Source organism: Chiroxiphia lanceolata, chromosome 3, assembly GCF_009829145.1.
Source record: "Chiroxiphia lanceolata isolate bChiLan1 chromosome 3, bChiLan1.pri, whole genome shotgun sequence".
NCBI classification, from domain to species: domain Eukaryota; kingdom Metazoa; phylum Chordata; class Aves; order Passeriformes; family Pipridae; genus Chiroxiphia; species Chiroxiphia lanceolata.
In genome coordinates, this window is record NC_045639.1 from 72,325,358 (window position 1) to 72,349,279 (window position 23,922).

General features: G+C 37.6%; 1 protein-coding gene across 1 annotated transcript in view; it reads left to right on the plus strand.

Moving 5' to 3' along the window:
- Positions 1-20,918, plus strand: part of PREP (prolyl endopeptidase) — a 97,585-nt gene extending 76,667 nt beyond the window's left edge. The window contains exons 11-15 of the mRNA XM_032682680.1: positions 2,393-2,529; positions 7,743-7,837; positions 10,844-10,975; positions 15,464-15,620; positions 17,793-20,918. Of these exons, the coding sequence (XP_032538571.1) occupies positions 2,393-2,529; positions 7,743-7,837; positions 10,844-10,975; positions 15,464-15,620; positions 17,793-18,087 (816 nt within the window). The 3' untranslated portion in view covers positions 18,088-20,918. The remainder of the gene's footprint in view (positions 1-2,392; positions 2,530-7,742; positions 7,838-10,843; positions 10,976-15,463; positions 15,621-17,792) is intronic.
- The last annotated feature ends 3,004 nt before the right edge of the window (positions 20,919-23,922 follow it).

A 23,922-nucleotide genomic window follows, 5' to 3' on the forward strand; every position in this document is an offset into this window, starting at 1 on the left:
ATCTTGGTGGGAGAGGTAATCATTATTTTAGCAAAGATAGGAGAGAAAACTCTTAAATTGCAAATGTCACCTTGACACACATCTTTAATTTTTGTTGAGTTTTCATTTAATGCTATGTTATTTTATCTAAACTGATGACAATAAAATCCCTACTGAAGTCAGTTTTCAGAGAGCTATTTAAAAAAAAAAAAAGGCCCTTTTTCAGAAAGAAGAAGTAAAATTAGTGGCATCCTTTAATCTTCAGGAAAGGACTGGCCAATGGCAGTAAGTTTCTGGAAATGTAGGAAGGCCAGGTGCTCACTTCACGTGAGTTGCCAGCAACAACTGGAGTTGATGGATGGCATTTTAGGGAAGTCCCTGGAACTCCTCATTACCAGCCTCAGTGGTTCTCCTGTTTATCATTTACTTTATTTGTTTATAGTGTTCAACTAATTGCTTAAAGTGGAAATTCTCTGTATTCTGCTGTTCTGCAAGCACTTTGTCAGCAAAGATACAGTTATGGCAGTAGTTGGAAACAGTGATTTAATCTGTGTAAAAATGCCCTTAGGCTTTCATTTTGATTTTTTTTTTCTCATCTGCTGAATACTGAAATACTGAATTTTTATCTGTAATATGTCTACAGGTTTTAGTGAAGTCTTCAGAGGTAGATGTGGTTTTGTTTGAAATTTCTTGCATTTCATTAGCAATGATTAAACTAAAATTAAATGTGATTATTTTGTTTTTAACGTGCCATGTGGATTTACATGTTTCACATTACAGGCAATGCTCAGAATAAATGTGTTGCGCGGGTTCATATTACTGTTGAGGTTCATGTGTTATAAAAATAGATCCTGTTGATTGTGTGCTTTATAAAACATACTAGGACTATTTCCTTTAAAAGCACAGAAATTATAAACACACAACAAAATTATAAGAATGTGTCATATTTCACTTACTACCTTTTTGTTCTAATTAGAGTTGAAGCTGCAACTAATGATGCTAAAACAAAGCAATGAAAACTAATCAACCAGAACTTTAGGACATGCCACAAAGTCCATTCACACCCACGTATTTTGCTTGACTGGTAAAATATGACAGGCTGAATTCTAAATTAGAGTATGCAGGCAGATACATACATCAAAACAACAAGATGTGAGAACTGTGTTAAGCAACTACAGTCTTTGTGTACGTGGAGTTCAACTTTTAACTTCACAGAGTGCTATGGCAGTAATAGAAAGATATCTGAAAGCACCTGCTATGTGGATACTTGGTGTTTTGGGAGCTGGTTTCCTAAAAGCCAGTGGGCAGTTCAGACATCTTGCTGGGTGGATTGGGGATTCTGCAACATTGGGACTCCTGGTTCTAGTTGCCTGGTAGTGTCTGGAATGCACCAAGTGCTACAAAAGTTTCTGTCATATGGCTTATGTTACCACCGTGATGAGGTGAACTGGTCCTTCAGACAACCTTGAAAGACTGGGCAATGCAGTCCACTTTTGCTGGATACAGACTTGATTTGGTGAATTCATGCTGCATGTGCAAGAGTTGAGTAGTCAGCTTTTTGCTGTTTTCACAAGGCTGAAAAAACAGCTTCAGCTATTCAAAGTTTTCTCTTTGCACTTGAATTCAGTGTGTGAAGTGACTCCATTGAGAAATGTTAATGCTAATGTATTAATGCTAATGTATTAATGCTAATGTATTAATAAGAAAACCAAAATAGTCTGACTTTTTTAATATCTGTGGCCTTAAATTTGTGGTGAAATTTATGTTTTTACATAAATGCAGCAAAGACTGCTGCATCAACTGATATGAAAGAATTTTCAGTGATTTCAGAAGCACAAGACCAGATCTTCAAAGAGTTTTACCTGTTTGTTTCTACTAACAGCTCTCTCTTGTCTGAAACAGTGCAATGGATGAGTTTCTTCTCTGTCTGCTGTTCTCTAGTGTCTGAAGTTTGAATTTTTAAAGAGGAGAAATTTTAGAAATTATAAATTTAGATTGGAAATCTGGTTTTAGTTCTGTTTGTTCTCTGTGCCAGCTCAAATCTTGGCTGCTTTCGCTATGATGGACTATGCAGCCCTTGTGTTTTCACAATGCCAGTCTTCCCTTGCAGAGAATTATATTCTTTTTGTAACATTTTCTTTAACCCTCTTGTATGTAGAATTAATCTATAAGGTACATAAACATGATACTGTCATACCCTTTGTTCTGTCTCATTTTGATACATTTTCCAGAACTGTTAAGCAACCAATTAGGTGATGGCCATTACTGAACCTGACCTGGGCAATTGGCACAGATTGCCTGGAAAGTTTCACCCCTAGGACACCTTAGAAGGGATCACCTCTGGTTCTTGTCAACAGCAGTTGTGGAGAGTTACGGCACTGAGATCATTACGGATTTCTTTTTCTCGTCTTAGGTTTTCTACCCTAGCAAAGATGGTACTAAGATCCCTATGTTTATTATTCACAAGAAAGGAATTAAATTAGATGGTTCTCATCCTGCCTTCTTGTATGGATATGGAGGCTTCAACATATCAATTACACCAAGCTACAGGTAAGTGGGGTATTTCATACCTTCTTCTGAAATATCTAGTATTAACAGCTGTCACAGACTGAGGGCAGGGTGGATGATGGATCTGACAGGATGCATTTCAGGTCCTTGAGAAGCAAGGTGAGGGCCATAAGGACTGCACATCAGTGCCCAGGCACCATTTGTCTGCTTTGTTAGTTCTTAATTCAAGGGTTTTGCCCAGGCTCACAAAAGAAATTTATGTCAGAGCAGAGAAGTGCTCTGCTTTTCTAAGGTTTACAACAGGCACCTTGCCCTTAGGACTGTACCTCAGCTTCTTCCTGCTCTGTCACTGAGCTCAACAGAAAAGCATATGGACATATATTAAGCAAATATTTGAACCCTTTGCTGAACTAATGTCATTGGAAGTTTTCTTTTTTCCAAGTTAATTACCTATGTCTACATATTATAGAAGATCAAATGTTTGTCTAAATTAATGTAAATAATTGAAATTTCACAGCATTTTCATATAATACTTTAGAGGAGATTACATCAGAAGCAAAATCCTACTGTGTCCCAAAGGATTGGGAAAGACAAAAGATGATTCTGTCTTGAGAAGTAAATGATGTGATCTCTGCAAATGCAAAGCAACACATTGTAAACCAAAAATGCTGTGTGCAAAACAGGATTTGTAGCCCTCAAAAGCCATAAGCTTTATTGAATAGATGATCTTTTTAGAGAAAAGGCTTATTTCTTCAGCAAGGGAATTTGAATAGACTTGTCGAGAGGCAGCGATTTTCTGAATACCTAAGACAGGCTCCTAGGTGAGGCAGAGGAAAACAGAAATGGAAAGGATTGAATAGAGAGCTGTTTTTCAGATAGCAGAAGAGAGCTCACCAACAGAAAAATAATCTATTATGAAACAACCCTATTAAGCTAAGGTACTACCAGTCCTGCTTTAGAGGCAGCACATTTCAAGAAGTCCTTTGCAGTGCTCACTTTTCCAGGTCGCAGTGATTGTATTTCTGAATAGCATTTACAGTTTCTCGTCCTTTCTAGCAAATACTTTTTCAAACAATGGACCTCCCATCTTGTGTTCTGTGATTATTTGTAAGCTTTCTATCTGCTTCATAAAGCTACATTTTTAATTTCCTGTGGTTTTTGAGAGACACAATTATATAATCCAAATAGTTTTTAAATTCCTTTTTAGTTAGGTTCAACCACAGATTTATTACAGTTTATTGTAGATGCTGAAAACTGTGATAGAACTTACCATGTTTTCTTTTTTAAAGAATGTAAAATAAATATCATGTATCTGTTAATTTAAGGTAAAATTTCACATTCTGCAGAGCTGACACGAGCGGGCTGTTAGCAAAAGGAGAAGATATTTCACAGTGCCTACTTCCACTTCCCATCTATTGGCCCTGGTGCTTGCTGGAACCTTTGCTAAGCTGATTTGTATTGCAAGAATGACATAAAACTATCCCAGCAAAATGGAGTGGGTGGTTTTCTGCCATTTTGGCAAGTTAAAAATTGATTCTCGTAGGAGTCCAGCAAACAGCAGCAAGAGGGTGCAACTGACAGTCAGAAGAGATGAAAATGGGAGGTGTGAGCAGTGACCTATGTTTTCCTGAACCCTATGAAACCTGTTTTATACAGTTCATAAAATAAGAATATGAATTTGTAACAATCCCTTAAAATTAAGTGCACAGAGAACTACCAGTGACCTCCAGATCAAAATACATTATCCCACTGACAATATAAATAAAACATGATTGCCCATACCTCCCTCCTAATTCTATCCCTGTATTATCAACATATCCTTTCTCAGCTTTCTCTTTCTAAAAGAAAAATAAGGATAGCAGAAGCCTTCAAATGCATCTTTATGGTTAATAACTTGAGAATTGAGTAGTTGGCAAGGAACTACGTTCCAAAAGTAGGCAAGCAAGATCAGGGAAAGGTAATTGTAAGAGAGAATTTTTGCCAGGAAGGCAGAATATCCAGTTCACCCTTTAGCTGGTAAATTCCAGTAATGTTTTACTACGTCCTTGTTACTATATACTGCAATACTCCACAAGTACTTCCCCAGTCCATGTGCTGTTCCAAACACAGCCCAACACCATGATTTGATCTTTTTTTTTTTTTTTAGATGACCACAGGATAGTCAAGGCTGAGGCTTGCCACATCATTCACCTGATACTGAGCTGAAACTTAGCTATGGAAATGCAACCAAGTAGTAGCCAGATTACCTTTAAAAAAACAAAACAAAAAAAAAAAAACAAAACAAAACAAAAACTACTGGATAAATATTTCTGAGGCTTTTTTATTTAAGCTTAAGGCTCTTATAACTTTTCACAAAGCATTTAATTTTCTCCTTTCCAGTGGTTCAGTTCTGTCCTGTGTTTCTTCCAGACAGTACAATGTTTTCTCATTGGTGTTTCACTCCCATTAACATGAGCCAACTCTCTGACTTGGGGAGCTTATTTCTGCTTAAATCAGAAACTAGTGTTCCTCTTTCTTTTTTCTCCAACACCAAAAATTAAAATAAATTTTGTTTTCACTGAAAGCAGTAGAAACAAACCAACAGGTTACAGGGTCCAGAAATAACTACAAGAATGATAGCCTGAAGTCATGAAGTCAGTTACAGTAGGGGGTTATTTCTGAATGCAAGCATGCATCTTTCATATGCTTCTCTGGACTGGAGAGCTGCATTTCAAGACAGTGTTTGCCAGAGCATTATCATTAATTATACAGCGGGCATAACGAGTACAAGTGAAGGCTGATGGAACCGATACCTAGAGAGCCACTGGGAAAATACCATCACAAACCTACCACTAATGCCTCAGATTTGACTAATTACCCTATAGGAACCAACATATTTCCCTTCACTGTTCCATATGTGCCTGTGTGGGTACAGGAGAAGCAATTTCTAATGCATCCTGGAATATAGCTGGCTGTGCAGCAGACTGTGAAATTGCATTTCACTGGCAGTTTGTACCCAGCCTTTAAAGCAAAGAGGTGGTGCAGGGAGAGACTGTAAGCCCAGAGAAAGGTCAAGCAACATAGCAGCCCTGGGTGCGGAGTGGAAGATTACTCTTTTCGGTTACTCTATTACTGCTCCTTTCTGCTCCACAAAAGCCAAGAAAACAACGAAGTCCAGTGACTCAGGACTTTTTTCCCACCACCAGTACACTAGCCTGCATTTCTCTGTCAGCTGTAATACTTGACAGCAGATTTTCTGCTCCCTCTACTGACTCCTTCCTGACCCTTTTGCCCTTTCATTTACCCTTCTCCCAGGAGGGAAGGAAAAATGGGGCTAATGAGCAAAAAGCTACAAAGGCTGTTGGGAAGAGCAGGAAGCCAGACTTCCCTCTGCAGAATGAGATATTTCGTTGCCATCCAGGGTGACTGGGCAGTTTGCTGTGACTCAAACACCCGGTTGACTGGAAATCAAATCTGGAAGCAAGAATACACCTGGAAGGACATAGAAGGCAGTAGCAGGGCTGTGTGTGAAAGTTGCGTTTTGTGCTGTCTGATCACTTGGAATTTTCACTTTTTAAAAAAGTTAATAAATTCTGATTCTCTACTTATAAAACCTGGTTCCTTGAACTTTAAAGTCCCTTTAGGAAAGCTTGTTTTAAGCTTGAGGCACATTTGCCTCAAAGAATTGGTCAAGTAAGGGTCCTGACTCAACTTACTACTGGCCATACCGGGGTGGGTATTAATTAATCACCGCTGGCAGTGACATGACTAGTTGTTTATGTTGGGTATACAGGGTAATGTGTTCCGAAGTGCCTAAATCCCAGTAGTATTACTGAGAGTGAGCACACATAGACTAAACCTTGCTTATAATTTGGGCAGTGTAATGGTTGTTACCAAACTCTGAACTTTATCCTGTTGAGGGTCTGTACATCAGGAAAATTGTTTGCTTGTGGGAATGGGGACTAGCTACCTATAACAAGAGTACTTCATATCCTATGAAGTTACTTAGACCCCTCAAAAAATCATCATCATCATCATCAAAGTACTATCTCTGTTAGAGGACTCCACAGGCAGGATAGGATGCACTTTGGTTTTGCATTGCTCATGGGTACTTCACTTGTTAAATATGCTGATCCCTCAGTGGGCACAGTTTATTTCAGCAGATGGAAGAAGACGGACTCTGTTCCAGAAGTTTTTATTTTTAAAATATATTCAGGCAATAAATTTGGGTAGCAAGCTCTTGCCTTACCTGTAATACTTTCTTATACTTGCTACCCTTGATTATTGGGAATCAAATAACTTTGGACCAAGAGGCCCAAAGTTTGAAACAGAGACAGGGAAAAAAAGTGCAGAATATTCTGGGAGGTTTTGTGACTCTAACATACCAAAAATTAAGAAGCCACAATCTAATGAGGAAACCTACTGTCAGGCTACTCCACATTAGCTGTGCAGCAACCTGTTGAAATTAGGCATCCTGGAGTATGACAGAATAATTCCCTCTGATGTTTGCACAATGTGCTTATAGAATATCAATCTTGCATCTGATCAGCATGTCACAGCAATCTAAGGAAAATGCAATTCACAGTGACGGACTTAAGTATTGATTTTACAGAAGCAGAGATAATTCATGCATTCTGAGCAATCTGGTGGCCAGATAACCAGCCTAGGTAGAAAGTTTTTCCTTTGATGGATTATGAAAATACAGAAATCTCTTATCAGTTATCCTTCTGCTTTTCTTTTTTTTTCCTTAATCCTTGGTATATACTTTTAAGAACATGTGCTAGTACATAGGTAACTGCTTTGGGAGATAGGAAAATTTTACCTGTTTTGATACTACGTCCACATGAGACACACTGTAGGACTACCATCTTTCAAACCATTTCTGATAAGCAGTAGTAGGACTTAAAGGTAACAAGACCGAATCTTTTTTCTTGTGGTTGAACAAAATTAATTTCTGCAAACAGTAGTTTCTTGCATGAGCAAAGATTTCAAGTAAATAAGAAATTTAAACCTACCAGAGGGGGAAGAGAAAAGACTTGTTAAATTTTAATATTTTATCTATCTCCTTGGCATATGTGCGATTGGTCTTCTGCAGCTTCTGCTGAGTTAAGCTACTGCCTCTACAGATTACTCAGGTTTGCTATCAAGGGGGGACTTCATTCACAATTTCATAATTGATTTTGGGAGAGATCTTTCCCTCAAAGTATTTTTACAGAAGTGGTAGGTGTATAAAAATTGGAAATTAAAAATAATCCTCTGTCTATTTCCTTTTTCAGTGTGTCAAGACTTATATTTGTGCGACACCTAGGAGGTGTTCTAGCAGTGGCAAACATTAGGGGAGGTGGTGAATATGGAGAGACCTGGCACAAAGGTAAGTCAGTCAAAGCAGGGAAACAAAACTGCAGGCTTAGCAATGAAAATTGCAACATTTTCTCTTCATTCCTTCTTTCATGTTCAGATCTCCTTTTTCCTTTTACTTATTCTGTAGAAAAGTAATTTTTTTTCCTTACTCACATGTTAGATCTGTACATTGTCCAGCGTTAATCTGATAGTTTTCGTAGATTCTTTTAATTTTTGCAACTTCTTAAAAATAGCTTTGCACAAAGACAATATTTTCCAAGAAAATATTTTTTTTTAAGCAAGATCAAGTTTCCTAGACTTTCAGAAAATTTGCAAGTGCACATGGCCCTACAATTCTAAATCCCCAAGACAACAACACTGACTATTTAGACTCTCTTGGTATCACACCAAAAAAAAAAAAATCATTTGCAGAACTTTACAGAAGGTGTGAATGCTTGAGTTCAGAATGTAACTCTTCCAGACTGTTTTTGCATAATTTATGAATAGACCTTTTTTTTTATATTTCATGAATGTGATAGGAAAAACTTCTTCACCAAAAGGGGTGTCAAGCACTGGAACCAGCTACCCAGGGAAGTGGTTGAGTCACCATCCCAGGAGACATTTAAAAGACATGTAGGTGTGTCATTAGGGACATGGCAGTGCTGGGTTAACAGTTAAGCTTGAAGATCTTTTCCAATCTAAATGATTCTATGATTCTGTGAGTGAAGTTCATATGAAAACAGTCAGCTCTGGAAGTGTAGTGACATGTCATCCCCTGCCCACTCATAGGGGATCCAACTTCAGGTTTTTTTAAGCTGACTTTTATGCTACAGGGAAACCAAGTCACTCACTGCAAAGCTCTATAAATCTCTTTGCCCCTTTTCTTAATATTTTTGCTTTATTTCTGTCCATGTTTTTCCCATCCAGTCTTTGCCTTAGTCCTTTGATTGTCTTTGTTCCACTTGCCTTATTGCTGACAATTGTCTGCATCCCTTCACCAGAGAAAAAAGCTTGAAAAAGTCCTACTTATTTCTGTAACATACCCATCATTATTTAATAGTGACGCTTTACTCATATCCAAGAATCTGGAAGATAAGTTGCTGGAGATGTTGTCAGCAAGGCAAATGTACCAAAACAGTGGTGTTTATGATGTAGCAATTTGCCATGGCAGTAATCCATAATAACTTTTTATCAAACAAAATGGTATTTCCAGATCATTGCATCTTGATTTTACTGTTTCATCTGTGGTAACTATTTGTCTGGGTCATTTCCTCACAATTGAGTTAATTATGTAATAGCTTCATAAATAGAAGCTGTATGTGCTTGCAGATACAGGATATTATTGCTAAAGATGAAGTATCCTTCATTAATTTTAATTTGCTGATTGATTTGTAATAGATTTTAATAAAATTTATCTTAATATGATAATGCTTCTTTGGTCCACCTATTTCCTGCTTGATTTTGACCCGAGTCTTTTATTGCAGTTGCAAATATGATATGTATCTCTTCTTTGTTACTTCCAGAACCAATTACGAAAGTCTTTTTACTTAGGTTTAATTATATAGATAGGATTCTGACCTTAGACCAGCCCAGGATTTTGAGCAACGAGTAAGATTTATTTCTCCTTTATTGCCACATATTTGAAGACTTTTCTGTTGTCCCAGTATATCTCTCTATAATGATGTTGTTAATGTGATAACGATGTGTATTTGTTTAAAAAAAAAAAATACAAAAAATTAAAAGTGTACTGGTTCCAGTTCTACAAGATCTGTATGACTAAATGTCAGAGTTATCTTGCCAAACTTCTGCAACACAGAAATAAAGCAACCATTGTAAACTGGGTGTCCAGGATCACTGGATGGGCAATGGAGTTAGAGACACCTCCAGTTAAAGAGATGTAGCTCACCTCACTTATTTTAGGGTAAAATTAATTGTCCTGGAGGTTCCTAGACCATAGTGGGATCCTTAGGCAATCCACTTAGAATATAACATCCACCCTTTAAACAAAGTAAAAGGAACTGGAGTTAGATTTCTGTATCCTTTGAGTCCCTTTTACCTGGCTGGGCCACAGCCTTTGCTACACAAATGCAAGGATTTTCTTCCTAGTTCCCATTTCTTACTAGCATTTAATTGGCTGAGATTACCATGGTCTTAAGGTAGGGTAACCTTTGAGGAAGAGCTAGTTTTAGTCTGTCGCCAAACAATTGGGAAGATTATGAGATTTGGGCAACTTTGAGTTCTCAAGGTTGATATTCTTCTATTAAAATGATTGAAAATTGTAGGGAAAACTATGCTTTTCTTTCCCTATCCCACCCTGCAAAATTTTTTGTTTTCCGAACTGGAAGTCTCATCAGTGATGTCATCTGGACCTATATTTTCAGTCATGATTTATTCCCTCATACATCTGAGGACGTTTGGAATTCTGTTCAACAGGATGGCAGTATCTTAAGCATTTCCGTATTGAAAATTAATTAATAAAATTTCAAACCAAGAATGCAACTCTGAAGTTCCTTTTTTACCATAGCTGTATATCATCTGATTTGAAAACAACTAATAGAAAAAAAAGTAGATTACCAGCCACATATTATATGTCCAGGAAATTAGAAGTGCTTATTTTATATAGCTTATTTTATAAGCTGAAGCTTTATTGCCTTAAGAAACTGTAACTGAGTTTAATATCAAAGTCCCATTAGATCAAGCCTCAGGTGGATTGTATGTGGTCATTTTGTATATATTTTGCTATGCAAAGCTTTTAGCTTTCATTTTAGTGATTAGGAACATTACCTGGCTCTCACTCCCCAGTATAGGTATATATTATTCAGAATTTCTTAAAGCATCAGGGTTATTGACAGAACCATCTTATACCCTCTCTGTGTTGAAAGAATCTTTTATTTTTGCTGTCTTTCTGAGCTGCATCAATTATTAAAATGTTCATGAAACTGGAATTGTTCCCAGGTATTTTTGCACACGTTTTTCTGAAGAGATGGTATCAAATGGATTTTATGGCATCAACTGATTTGTTTCGTTTCTGTGCTAGGTGGTATCTTGGCCAACAAACAAAATTGCTTTGATGACTTCCAGTGTGCTGCCAAATACCTCATCAAGGAAGGCTACACATCCCCAAAGAAATTGACTATTAATGGAGGCTCAAATGGGGGCCTCTTAGTTGGTAAGAACTGCTCCTATGTTGCCCGGGTTTGCTTCTGGGTTTATTAAAGTAACCAGACAAAAATTTATGAAATCTGCTTGTCCAAAGTTGCCAGAATTTCAATGCATTAATATACACAGCTGTTAAATGTATACAGTTGTACTTAATTTGCTGTTTGCATGGAACATTGGGATTCTGCAGTCTCTAGCAAAGGACGAAAGCCATATTAGAGTCTTGTGTGGTAAGAGCTAATCTTGTGGTAGAATCACACAGTAAGTAAAAATGGTTTAAGAAACATTTGCATTTTTTTATTTTTCTTTCTCAAGGCTAATCACAACAAAATAACTATTGAACCAGAATTCTCTTATGTAGCATATTGGGGAAATTGTATGTGGTCTGTAATGTAAGCCAGGAGCCCATGTCCTGCAATTCTCCATCTGAGTTTCTCGTTCACTCCTTCTGTAGTCATGCATTCTTGTTCTTAGAGAACAAAAGAGAACATAACAGTTCTGCAAATAAAGCCTTTGTACAGAGGAGTATAACAAGTTGACTCGGCTTTCATTGTGTAGTTAAAATATGACCACAAATAAAATCATGAATGTCTCTGATGAGAAATTGGGGTTTATCTGACTTTTTTTTAAACAGCATGAAAGGCATGTGACAGTAGCTTGAGCTACTTATGTGAGAAGGGGAACAAAGACACTTCAAATGCATAAACCATAGATATATAGAATGCATAGATATATAGAAAATTAGCAGATTTACTAGACCCACTCTTTACTTGCTCTTCTTTTTGTACTCCTTCCTGTTTATCTGCTTCTGAATACTGGCCCTATTGATTTTATTCTATTTTTCAGTGTATTAGCATCCAGCATAAGAAAACAGAATTTCACATTATATAGGTCTTTTGTCTAAGCCATCTTGGCTATTCCTGCGTTATTATTATTATTAAAAAGCAGTTGTTTTAAAGATAAAGTAACAAGTACATCTAAAGTTGTATTTTTGCCTTCTGCTTATATTCTTCTCGATAACAGGTGGCAGGAGGTATTTGTGCATTGAAAATAGAAATGGATGAATATGATAAAGGATTAAAGGGTTTACACTCCATTTGAGAGTGCATGCATTGCACAAGTCAGTTTTATGTGAGCGTAGATATATATTTGGAAATGCAGTTAAACTTTCAACATATTACATAGCTTCCAAAAATACTGTTATATATATGTGATTATATGGACTTTAGTTACAGTTAGGATGAGATTCATCCTACCCAGCTTCAGTAATAAAATACCCTGTTTTTCTGGCTGAACGAGTCAGCTGGGCTCCTTGTTTTGATAAGGGGAAGCAAGTCACATCTGCAGGGCGTACATCATTCTGGCAGGAGACAGGTATTAGGAATCTAGACCTCCCTGCTCTGAAAAATCTTGTTAGAAACCTTCCTTTGCACTTATAATCCAGCTGGATTTCCATGCTCTTGATGAGCCAGATAGGGATTTTTTTTGACTGGGTGCAATTAGGTCAATTTAGAAAATTCTTGTAAGTGCTTTTTCATCAAAGCAAGAATAAATTTTGCAATAGTTGTTCATGCAACACTAGAGATCATAACTCATCCTTTAGGTGCAAGGACCCACTGCCAGACTTTCTCAGTTCTTATTTATAGAAGAAAAAGCTGACAAGGAAGAGTATTGTCACTCTTCCAAAATACTGTTTCCTTTCAGTCAGACTAACAGGAGGTGACTCTAAGGACTACAGAGCTCTGAGCTCTTGCCTCATTCAATCACAAAACAAGACTTTTTTGTCCTGCAATGTGATCCCCAAGCTGAGCAAAGCAGCACAGCTGTAAGCTGAAAACCTCCTTTATGCAAATGCCATGTTCAATCCCTCGTGTTTGCTTAGTCAAAACCAGTTCTGATGTTTTGAAGGCTCACTTTCATACCGAATTTTAAAGCTTAACGTATATGTAGAGGGGTAAAATTAATGAATAAATTGTTGATCTGGATTACACTTTATTAATGCATATAATTAAGTCTTGTGGCTAATTAGAGGGGTGCAGTGGGAATGGATGAATATCTCCATAAGTGATTTCTTACTGAAGTAACTACTTAAGGAAGTAGAAGGCAGCCATTTCTTACAAAATCCTGGGCAACAGACAGTGCTTCAAGAGACACTCTAAAATAAAGAGTATTAAAATGAAATGTTGTGATAGTTGTTTTGACTTTTTGTCCTACCAGAATATAATTTATGTTCATAAAAGGAAATAACATGAGGGGGAGGGATCTGATCAAAAGCTTCAGTTAAAAACATCAAGCTCTTTTACATAGCATCTGTTTAAGGCACTATACATACCTTACAAAAATGTCTTGGGAACAAACCAGGAAGAGTTAGCATGGTTACATATCAGAGATGACCAGAAGTAAAATCACATCTTTCAGAAAACAGAATTTATGTTCAAATAAAGAAAATAGGGTAAAGTATAAACTCTTGGCAGGGACTGACAGACCACAGGAGACTGATGAGCAAATTGCCTCTAATGTAAAATTAGCAGCGAAATCTTTCCATGGACATCAGAGGCAGGAAACTGGCTAGAGAATCTGTGGGACTTGCAGGTTTAAGGAGATGTAAAAGGAACATTAAAGAAATATAGTGGCAAAGCAGAACAACTAAATGGTCTGTTTGTATTGATGTTCCCTCCTGAGGAGTGTGGGGGGTTCCCTGCACCAGTGTGATTTCATGAGGAATATGCTGGGGAGCTGACTCCAGCTGGAGCATCAGCAGAAAAGGTTTTGGAATTAATCAATCCAATGAAAAGTAGCACGTTGCCAGGACCAGATGGTACACATGCAAGATCCTAAGTGAACTCCAGTATGAAATTGCAGGCTACTAAGCCTAAATATCTGAGGAACAGAAGGGGGCAAGTGTAATGCCAAGTTTTAAAATGGTTCATGGTGATCCGCAAGCTGCAGATGAGTAAATCTGACTTCTCTAACGGGCAAACTAGTTGGAACCAATAAATAATAGCTGACATAAAAGGAAGAATTTTGCAGGCTGAAGTTGCATCTTTCAAATCTATTTGAGCTATTTTGAAGGAGCCAGGCTGCATATGGTGCTTGTAACAGTGATCTAGGTGAAGAATTATTCCTGGGTTTTGAAATGCTTTTGACAAGGGCCCTCACATAGGGCTATGAAAGAAAGTTCTTGCTGAGCTGGAAGCAAGGTCATGGGATAGCAATATCCTGGTTTGCAGGAGGCAAAGAATGGGAATAAACAATCCATTTTCAAAATGGACAAAAATGAGGAGATACAAAAATTTGGGAAAGAGTATACCTACATGTGGATGCACAGTGAATAATTCTGAATTACAAAACAGATTCTGTGATCCATTGTAGTAGTTACGTGCAAATTTCAGTGTTCTTATTTCTTATAATTCAAAAAAAGCAAGGGAATTTGTAAAATCATGAAAAAACAGGTTTAAATCAAGCAACAGAAATTGGAATTGAAGAACTTACTGCTACAAGATATGATGAACACTAGATGAATAAACATTAAGAAAGGAAATAGATGTGTTTACAGAGGATGAGTATTTTGATTGCTGTTTAACAGGGTGGATAAAGATAACTCCAACTGAGAGAAAGCTTAAACAACTAGTTTATAAGCTGATAATTTACAGGAGAGATCTTCCAGTATTTGTTTAATGCCTTTTCCTAGAGCATCTGCCAGTTGCCACTCTTACAAATTGAATACTGAGCTAGAAGGGCCTACTGCAGTTATTTTTAAAATATCAGAGGCAAGCGTTATTCTTAAAGAACTTGTCCCTTCCATTTGTAAGAAGATGGAAATCATAAAACAAGAAAATACAAGTTAAGTTGAGGTTATTCCTCTGATTTTGTAGCAGTCTGATTTTATCAAAACTCTCTCCATAAGGATTTATAATAATAATTATGGAAGAAAACTTTCTTCAGTAAATGGAGGACTTTTGATCCTTTTCTTTCTTGATGCTAATATTAAAAGCTTAGACAGGGAATGGTTTAGGAACCTTCAGTTCCATAGTCGAAAATCTCACATATTTTCAAATTTCACTTCTTCAAACACAGTTTGCTAGTTTGAAAGGCAGTTTGCAACGAACACCATGTTTGGTGCCTAAAGAACAGAGAAATAGCTCTTAAGCTCTATTGAACATACCATCTTTGGAAGTTACATTTTTTATCCATTTGTGTATTTGCTTCCAGTTTTGCTTGAAAGTCCTATTTGAATTCATATTCACTGGCATTCTTCTCCCAGTGTGATTTGGTTTATATCAGATATTTTATATTTAAGGTTTTTTGGCTCCAGGTATTATATGGTAATCTTTTTTTTTTCACATTATTTTAACAATTTTACTTTTTTTTTTAATAAACTTTGAGTTTATGAAAGCTTTTTGGAAGTTGGTCTTTCACGAACTTGGCAGTGGACCTTTTACTGCTGACCTTAATTCTTTAAGATATGAATACTAATACAGTTGTTTTTCTGTTGAAGCTGCCTGTGCCAATCAGCGCCCTGACCTATTTGGTTGTGTTATTGCCCAAGTGGGAGTGATGGACATGCTCAAGTTCCACAAGTACACCATTGGCCATGCTTGGACCAGCGACTACGGTTGCTCCGACTGTAAAGAGCAGTTTGAATGGCTGTGCAAGTAAGTGCCTTTAAATACTCCTGTGGTTGTTAAAAAGCACAAGAGTTTCAGGTTGTCATGATCAATATCTATTCGAGTAATTATTTCATCCTGTCCTCCACTGAATTTGGGGAGTTCTGCATTTCCTTACAAGTTGGTTTTGAGTTAAAGACTATCTTTGAAGTCCTGTTGAGTCAACTGGTCGTATTTTCAAAGACCTTGTTCTCCTAGCAGCTTTTAGCAACTCATAAGGTTTTCTTTCTGGATAATGACTCCTTTAGGCTGTTACAACAGAATATTCTCAAGTGAACCAGGATATAAATTGTACTTTTTATTGTAAGGGAGAGAGAGTCACCACTGTGAATTGTGTTATACAATATGGATGGGATGTATTTGTAGGAACTGAATGGCAGTAGACCATAGCAGGATATTAATTAATTTCTTAACTCCTTGCCGAGAGGTCCAGAAAGATTATTTTAAGAAAAATTAAAAATATATGGGACAGGCAGCTCTGTGGGAACAGAAATTATCTACATATTGGCTATGGCTAACATGGTGTGTTAGAGTAAGTACCATCATTTTAAAATATTTTTTGTGGAACCTCATCTTCAGTTACTGCACTTGTGTCTCTTCAATAATGAAGATTGACATTCCAGAAAAATGCTTCATACATACCAAACAATTTGACTGGTCTTTAGATATTAAATAGATATTTATATATTAAATATATCTAAATATAAAGATATAAAATAGATGTTTAGATATTAAAAAGAACATGTGCCGCATGAACACTCCATACCTATTTACACACATACTTACTCACAAAATCTAAATGCACAATTTTAGAAACATCTCATATGGCAATACCTGAAATATACTTTTGTCTCCTTTTCAAGTGCTGGCAATTTCTTGCCAATTAAGATATATATGTAATGTTGCTTAGATGGTGCCTTTACATATACTTACGTTGTTCCTTAGATGAAAGTGAGGAAACAAGGAATCTGTTAGGTTAGACACTCAAATATTGTCATGTATTCTTAAAAATAATTTGAACTTACTTATGGGTTCTCCTCCAAGGGCAAAGTTCATTCAAAAATAAAGCAAAATTTCCTTCTGTATTTCCAGTTATGAAATAGGGGGGAAAACAGTATCCTACTCATGATTTAAGAAATGTAACATTCTTCTTAGGTGTAACTTTGTCTAAATAAAGAATGAAATGGTTAGATGGAATTTTTTGTAACTTATTATTACATTTAATTTCTAATGTTAGAGAGTACTTTATGTTGACATATGTAGATACACCTTTTATGGTATGTTACAGTGACTGAGAGGACCCCTGGTGGTCTAGTGGTTAGAATGCAGCACTCTCACCGCTGCGGCCCGGGTTCGATTCCCGGTCAGGGAACTCCTCCAGGCAGATGGAGCTCGTCAGCCCTGTAAGGCCATCCATCTAAGAGAAGGTCACTCTAAACAAACCTACATCCTGAGGACCTCACTGCCACTGTCCAAGCTTGCTCAGCCCCGGCAGATGAACCTTAGGATTAAAGGGTGGGCTCAGCTCAGCGCACACTGTGTCTCACCTAAAAAATCCACTGCACAGGCTCGAAGGGTAAAGACCTTTCCCAAATCTTTGTTCGCGAAGACTGGCCATGAATGAATGACAGTGACTGAGAGATGCAAATTCTCCTGAAAAGAAGGCAGATTTTGAAAAGTTAGATTATTCATTGCTCAAAAACTAGGAATCAAAACCACCTATTGAAAGCAGAAAAACTTACAGTTCTTTCCGTTTCCTGCATGGCATTTCCTCAGCATATGTGGATGTTGAAAGGTGGCCTAAATATTGGAGGGAGAGAGCAAATTTAGTAACTGTACAGCACTTGTGGCTTACCATCAGAGACTGTTTCGAGATTTGCATGGGATGAAGCCATCCACATGCAGACATAGACTGCTGGGGATATGTATGCTGGGGAAAAGTCTCAATTTCCATGTTTCCAGCAGGATGGATCCTGCTATGGGCTTGATAGCTTCAGCTGCAGTTTCCCTCTTATCCTTCCTGATATTTTGGACATTTCTGTGAGATGTACACATATGTCTTCTGAAATTAAAGAAACACACTTCACATTTGAGAGCCAGAGATCCTTCTTCTTGGATCTTAAGGAAAAAAATATGTAAACGTTTGTGTGCTTTTTTCAGGTACTCTCCACTCCACAATGTCAAGCTACCAGAAGAAGATGGCATCCAGTACCCCTCTATGCTGCTGCTCACAGCGGATCATGATGATCGTGTGGTCCCTCTGCATTCACTGAAGTTTATCGCTACTCTGCAATATATTGTGGGCCGAAGCCGTAAACAAACCAATCCACTTCTCATCCATGTTGACACCAAGGCTGGCCATGGAGCTGGAAAGCCAACTGCTAAAGTTATAGAAGAAGTGTCAGATATGTTTGCTTTTATAGCACGATGTCTAAATCTTGATTGGATTGAATAGGCAAAATGCATATTACTGTCTCCTTTAGAAAACAAGGGCTTTAACACCATTTAAGAACAGCCACACTACTACTTGATGTAGTACTTACATTTAAGAAGTGCAGTTTAATATTTTATTGATCTGACCTGCTATGGAATTTTGATCTTCTGTGCTTCCCTTTTTTTGGCATTTCTTTGAATTTCTTTTTTACTGCATTCCAAAATACATTTTGAAAAGCATGTTCAAATAAATAACTGAGCTAATCTTGGTACTGTTGTGAAAATTAGATTCCAAAGTTAGTGCTAGTTGAGCTTATTTTCTGTAAACAATTTTAATGTATTTCACACCTATAAACATATCCAGATCATTTGTAATTAAATGTAAGTACTGTCCACATACAAGAACTGTGAGCATACTTTATTTACACAGTAATTTATTTTAGAATGTAAATTGAAGATGTTCAGTGATAACCGTGAAGTACTGAAGAGACAGTAATCTCGTTAAGTAAAATATTATTAAAAACCTTCTGTTACATGCTGTTCATAGACATGTTACAATCTATAATAATGATGTTGCTAAATTGTTCTTTCTTTCCAAAGAGACATCAAAATGTCACCAATTTTCTCTTCTGTGTGGGAATAAATGGCAGAAGAGGCCATTATAGAGGCTGGAAAACTTGAAGAATTCTTAGATTCTCATTGTAATCTCAGTCAAGCTATATAGATACTCTTCAACAACCCATCGGAAGTTATCTCTTTAATTGTTTCTGAAGAGTAGGCCAGACACTGATTTAAACAAACAAACAAAACCAAACACAAAACATAACCAAAAAAAATCACCTCAAACCCACAACTTTGTCTGGATTTTTCAAGTTCACTTTTTCCTGATGCCTTTGTCAGAAGGTTCTCTAACAAGCCAAAATCTGAACATACATATATAGCCAAGTTTTGGCTGCAAAACAAGAAGAGCTTGTAGTCCGACTCCCTAATGATTTGACACAGATACAGTATTTGAACTGCCATTATTCCCATCCAGGCTGTAGAGCTACAAAGTAGATGTGAGTATTTGCCTACTAACTGTCTAAATTCTGATGCACTGCAGCAATTAGAGTTTGATGTTGCAGAGAAAAAAGTATTCTACCGATTATTATTATTATTGCCCTTCCAGAAGACATCACTGCTTCTCAGTTTTGGATTAACTGATAATATTCTTCCAGAATCATGATTGTCATTGTATTCACACTTAGACCCTAAGGTTTGTATTTTAACTCCAGGCTCATCTCTCAGGAGTTTCATCTCTAAGCAAACAGTGTCTCGGTGCAAAAGGAGGAGGGAGTGGTATTTAAAAGAGGAGGGGGCTGCTCTAAACATCATCAAAACTAAAAATAAATTTATATCAGATTCACTCTGTGTTTCCCTCGTGATCTGGACTTCTTTTGATTCCCTCTGCAATCCAGGAAGGATCATCCCCTTCAGGCCCTTATTATACGTAATTTGATTTTAGGAGGAAAATAATAGAGGCTTCCTGCTTTCCTGTGAAATACCACACTAAAACCTGTATGTGATCTGAGGTTTATTTGTGATCTGTGGGCGTTACAGTTGTTTATGAGATTCTCTGTGGACTGATGCATTCTGATCACAGCATTGCATTAAAACAATCAGAATAGGGAGTTGGGGGAGGGGTGGCTTTTTCCCCTCCAGGCTCTGAAAACAGGGTTCAGGTTCAGCACCCTCCTTTTCCCAGAGGTATGTGAACTGCTCTCTGTGGTCATCTGAAAATTTTCAACAGCTTAACCACGTGGCAAGAACAGCCCATGAAGCAGTGCCATGTCCACTTGTAACACCTCACAGTTGTGGCATGTGACCTTCTATTAAATTTATAGTTATCATCAAGAGGGCAGAACTTCACCTCTGATACAGAGCTTTGCAGGATAGGGTGTGTGGAAAAAATGGGCCTCAGACATTCAAGAAATAGACACACAACTGTGTCAGTGCGTGGTTTGGGCACAGCCACCTCAGTCATCTTTGTTCCTAAAAATGCTTTTCCTTGTTCTCCAGTTGTTCAAACACAAAACTTCTGGCACAAGTTAAATATAACTCCTTTTCCTCCTGAAGCCTTCTGCACTGAATGACTCAGTGTCAGGACAGATGACACATAATCTGGAGAGTTTGGAACCAAAATTTCTCGTTGAGTGACAATCAGTAATATTGAAGGTGGAGCTGGCTTTCTGGAGAACCACTCACGAAATAGGTGTTCAAGAGTATCCCTTGTAGAATGCTGGTATCAGCACCGGGAAGGCATTTCCGTAACAGGGTATTAATGTTGGCATTTATTTTATATTAATCAGATGTGCCAAGTTCAAGATTAAGGTGCCAAAAGAGTGATGTTGCAGAGCTGTCTTATTAGCTAAGTTGCTGCTTTTGGGGCAGAAAGGGTCGTGCTCCAACTGGAATCTATAATTAAGTCTGAGCTAAGTAATGCTCTTGTAATATAGTGGGATTTAAACCTTCAGGACTTGGATTAAACAGACCTGGAGCCAAACCGTTCCTGCTGTATAAAACTTAATGAAATTTCTGTTAGTGTAGTTTCAAGGTTAAGTTCTTTTCTCTATAGTGGAAATGCTGTTTTATGAAGATGCTCTGTATTTTGTGGCTTTTATTTCCAGTACCTGAAGCAAAATTCACTAGCTGGGCAAGGTAACCTCCTTACAACTATCTGCTTTTTCCAAAATCATGTTTCTTAGAAAATAGATACTAATGTTTTGCACCAAGATCAAGAAAAAAATCCTGTAAGAGGCTCATGCTACATGAAGTAAAATCTGTTCTTAAGTGGAAATAAATGAACTTTTTACATATTGCTCCTTCTGATACTCTTCAAAACTGATGTAAAGATATCTTAGTTGTCTTTGCTCCCATGAGTATATATTTGCATCAGAGTTGATTTATGTGAAAAAGGTCAGAAGTATTTTTAAAACCTGAGAGTCTTCATATTCTTCACGGAGAGAGATATTTGAATTCCTTTGCAACAGAGTTAATTTACGTTTTGGTAGCTGCAAAAAAAAAAAAAAAACATATACAGACTTCAGCTGGGTGCTGCATTTTATGTCTAGGGGTGGAAGAAGGGCAGCTGATCTGTGGGTATGTAAGTATAAAGGACACCCAAGACAGTGTTTGGAGGCACCTGTTCCTGGCACCTAGGGTTTCTCCTCTTTCACCAGGATTTTCTTGACTTGGCTCTACTTTACCATCTGTCTGTAGGAAGGCAGTAACATGAGCAGCAGTACTTTTGGATTCGATATGGCAAGCAGCAGCTTTCAGACATCTGTGTTGTCAGGTCATTTATTTATTTTTAGCCTGAGGTTGCCCCTCAGGGTTGCCTAAAGGTCTGCTTATAGACTCTTCCTGACAGCCTCTCCTGTGAAAGGGGTTTTCCAAGCTGAGTAGGATTTAGGGGGAAGGGCCAAGGGAGGGACTTGGAAGTCAAGCTAATAACAAGCACCCAATTTCTGCCAAGCTCTTCTATTTTGAAAATCTTCAGTAGACAGCTTTTGTGCAACTGTCTCCCCATGCAGACCTTTCAGGATTTGGATAGGCCTTGCTGTTTAAACAGCCAGGTTTGGCAACTTTGTACATTTCTCCATATGTTCTTTTAATTACTTCTACGTTTCTATACTGCATGCCAGGAAAAGAAAAAGCATTCCTCCGGTGTTTTTTTGGCCTTCCTCTGGCAGGAGGGGGAGGTGAGGTAGCCTTCCAGTTCTCATGTCCCTGAAGATAACTACAGTGTGTCCTCAAGATAACATTATTTCTGAATAGGCATTTCTGAATAAGCTCGTGTATTCAGTTTATTCATGGCAGAGAAATCCTTGTGGCAGAGTCCCTTAGTGGAAGCTAGACTAGCTACTGTCATCCACAGAAATGAACTGGAATTCTGGACTAGGAGGACTGTAATTTGGCTGTTTCTCCTTATTTTCCGTAACAGCAACTGAAAATTCAGCATTTAAAACCAAAGCTAAGCAGTAACATGTCAGTGAGAATCTCTGTTCTGTAGACATCCCTCTGGCTTTCTAGCAAGAGTAGCAGGGACAAGGAACAAACTTGGTGCTCATGCCCTTAAACCAATGCAGGGTAAGCTTAATGCTGAAAGTCTGAATAGCAAGAGTCATATGTGGCGATATCCCTAAACATTTCCAGCTTCCATAGCTGGAGTCAATGTATGAATGATGTCCCTGCCATTGTGACATTACTAGCCTGCCATGTGCTGCTCAGAAGACTACAATTTGTGTGTATGCACTACTTTCAATGCCTCTCATGCCTTCTATGTGCAAAAATGGAAGGAGATATCATTCCTGAAGCTCCTAAAGTATGGAAACGCATGCAGTTTTAAACAACACACATATTACGTAGATATCTGATAGGGCTAACTAAGCAGTAAATTAGGTATTTGTCTATAATCTACACAGGGCATTATTAGGCCCAAAATATTATCTATAATTTTCATCTTATCCTCACTGTCAAAATACTAGGGAAATAATCAGAATAAAAGCAATAGAAAGGTCTTGAGTTTGTAGCATTTGTATTGACTCCTTGGGTTTAGGAAACAAGATTGTATTACAATGTAAGATTGAAGCTACAGACCAGCTGTAGGTTGAGATACATGAAACGCCTTAATTCAGCGGGTCACCTGAACTCATAGGTGGCTATTCCATTTAGTTCTTAGCACCATAATTTTCATGCTGCTTTTCTTTCCCTGCTAAGAGCTGTACTTAACCTCTGATGTCTCCTCAGCAGAAGAACAGATAAACATGAAGACTCATTGCATTTCCATGATGCCATCAATAATATATTCTCTTCTCCTGTGGGACTTCAAGAGTGTCAGAAGACAAGAGCAAGAGAAAAAAAATTAATGCTTGCTTTGCCACCTAGCAGTCATTGAACAACCATGAACATACTAAATAACAGAGGAATTTATTCATTAGTTAGTTATACATCAGTTAATGTAGATTTTTAGAAGTCTGGATGAGAATGCTTAGCTGGTGAAAAACTGTTCTCTGTGCTGCTTTATGCTTTTAGGCCATTTCTGATGTGCAACAACAACATGTCATTGTGACAGCAAGTGATGGAGTGCTGTAACATGGACTATTGTTTCCTTTCTGAGAAAGACACTGAATAAAGGACTCGGACATTTCACTATTTAGAATCCTTTGGAGCAGTAACAGGAGCAGATAAACCATTGTCTTCTGATTGTTTCAAACTTATTGTCTTCTGATTGTTTCAAATGAAACAGTGTCACTGCTCAACAACACTGCTGTTTTTTGGTAGTGCTGTATTTCAGAGGAAGCTCTGCTGTAGTAGAACAAGCTTTTTAATGTAGGTATGTGCAGGTATCTCTTTCAGTAGCTGGGCCAAGCTGTTAAATACTGTTAATTCCTACTTCATATATTTAGTGTTGATAATTAACATTCTGCTGCTGAAACTGCTTCTTGGTTTAGTTGAAAGCTTCTTAGTATGAGAACTGTGTTTTCATCATGAATGGCATAAAGCTGAGACCTAAGACCATTCACAAGGACCCAAGCTTCAGCTCTTGAATTTTGTGTTTCATTTTGTTTCACCAGGTAGACACAGGTGCTAGGAAAACTTTGCATTACGGTAAAAAAGTGAAATAACCATTCATAATCGCTGCCTATAAATTGAAGAGCTTGGGAAACCTCTATTTTTGACTCTATGTAAACAAACCTCCAGCTGTATTTTTAAATTAAAGGGATTACTTTTCCTGATTAGAGATGCTTAGCCCTCCTTGAGCTTCAAGGAAATGCAGATCCAAATCTGATCTTCACAAGAGCACCCGTTACTCAAA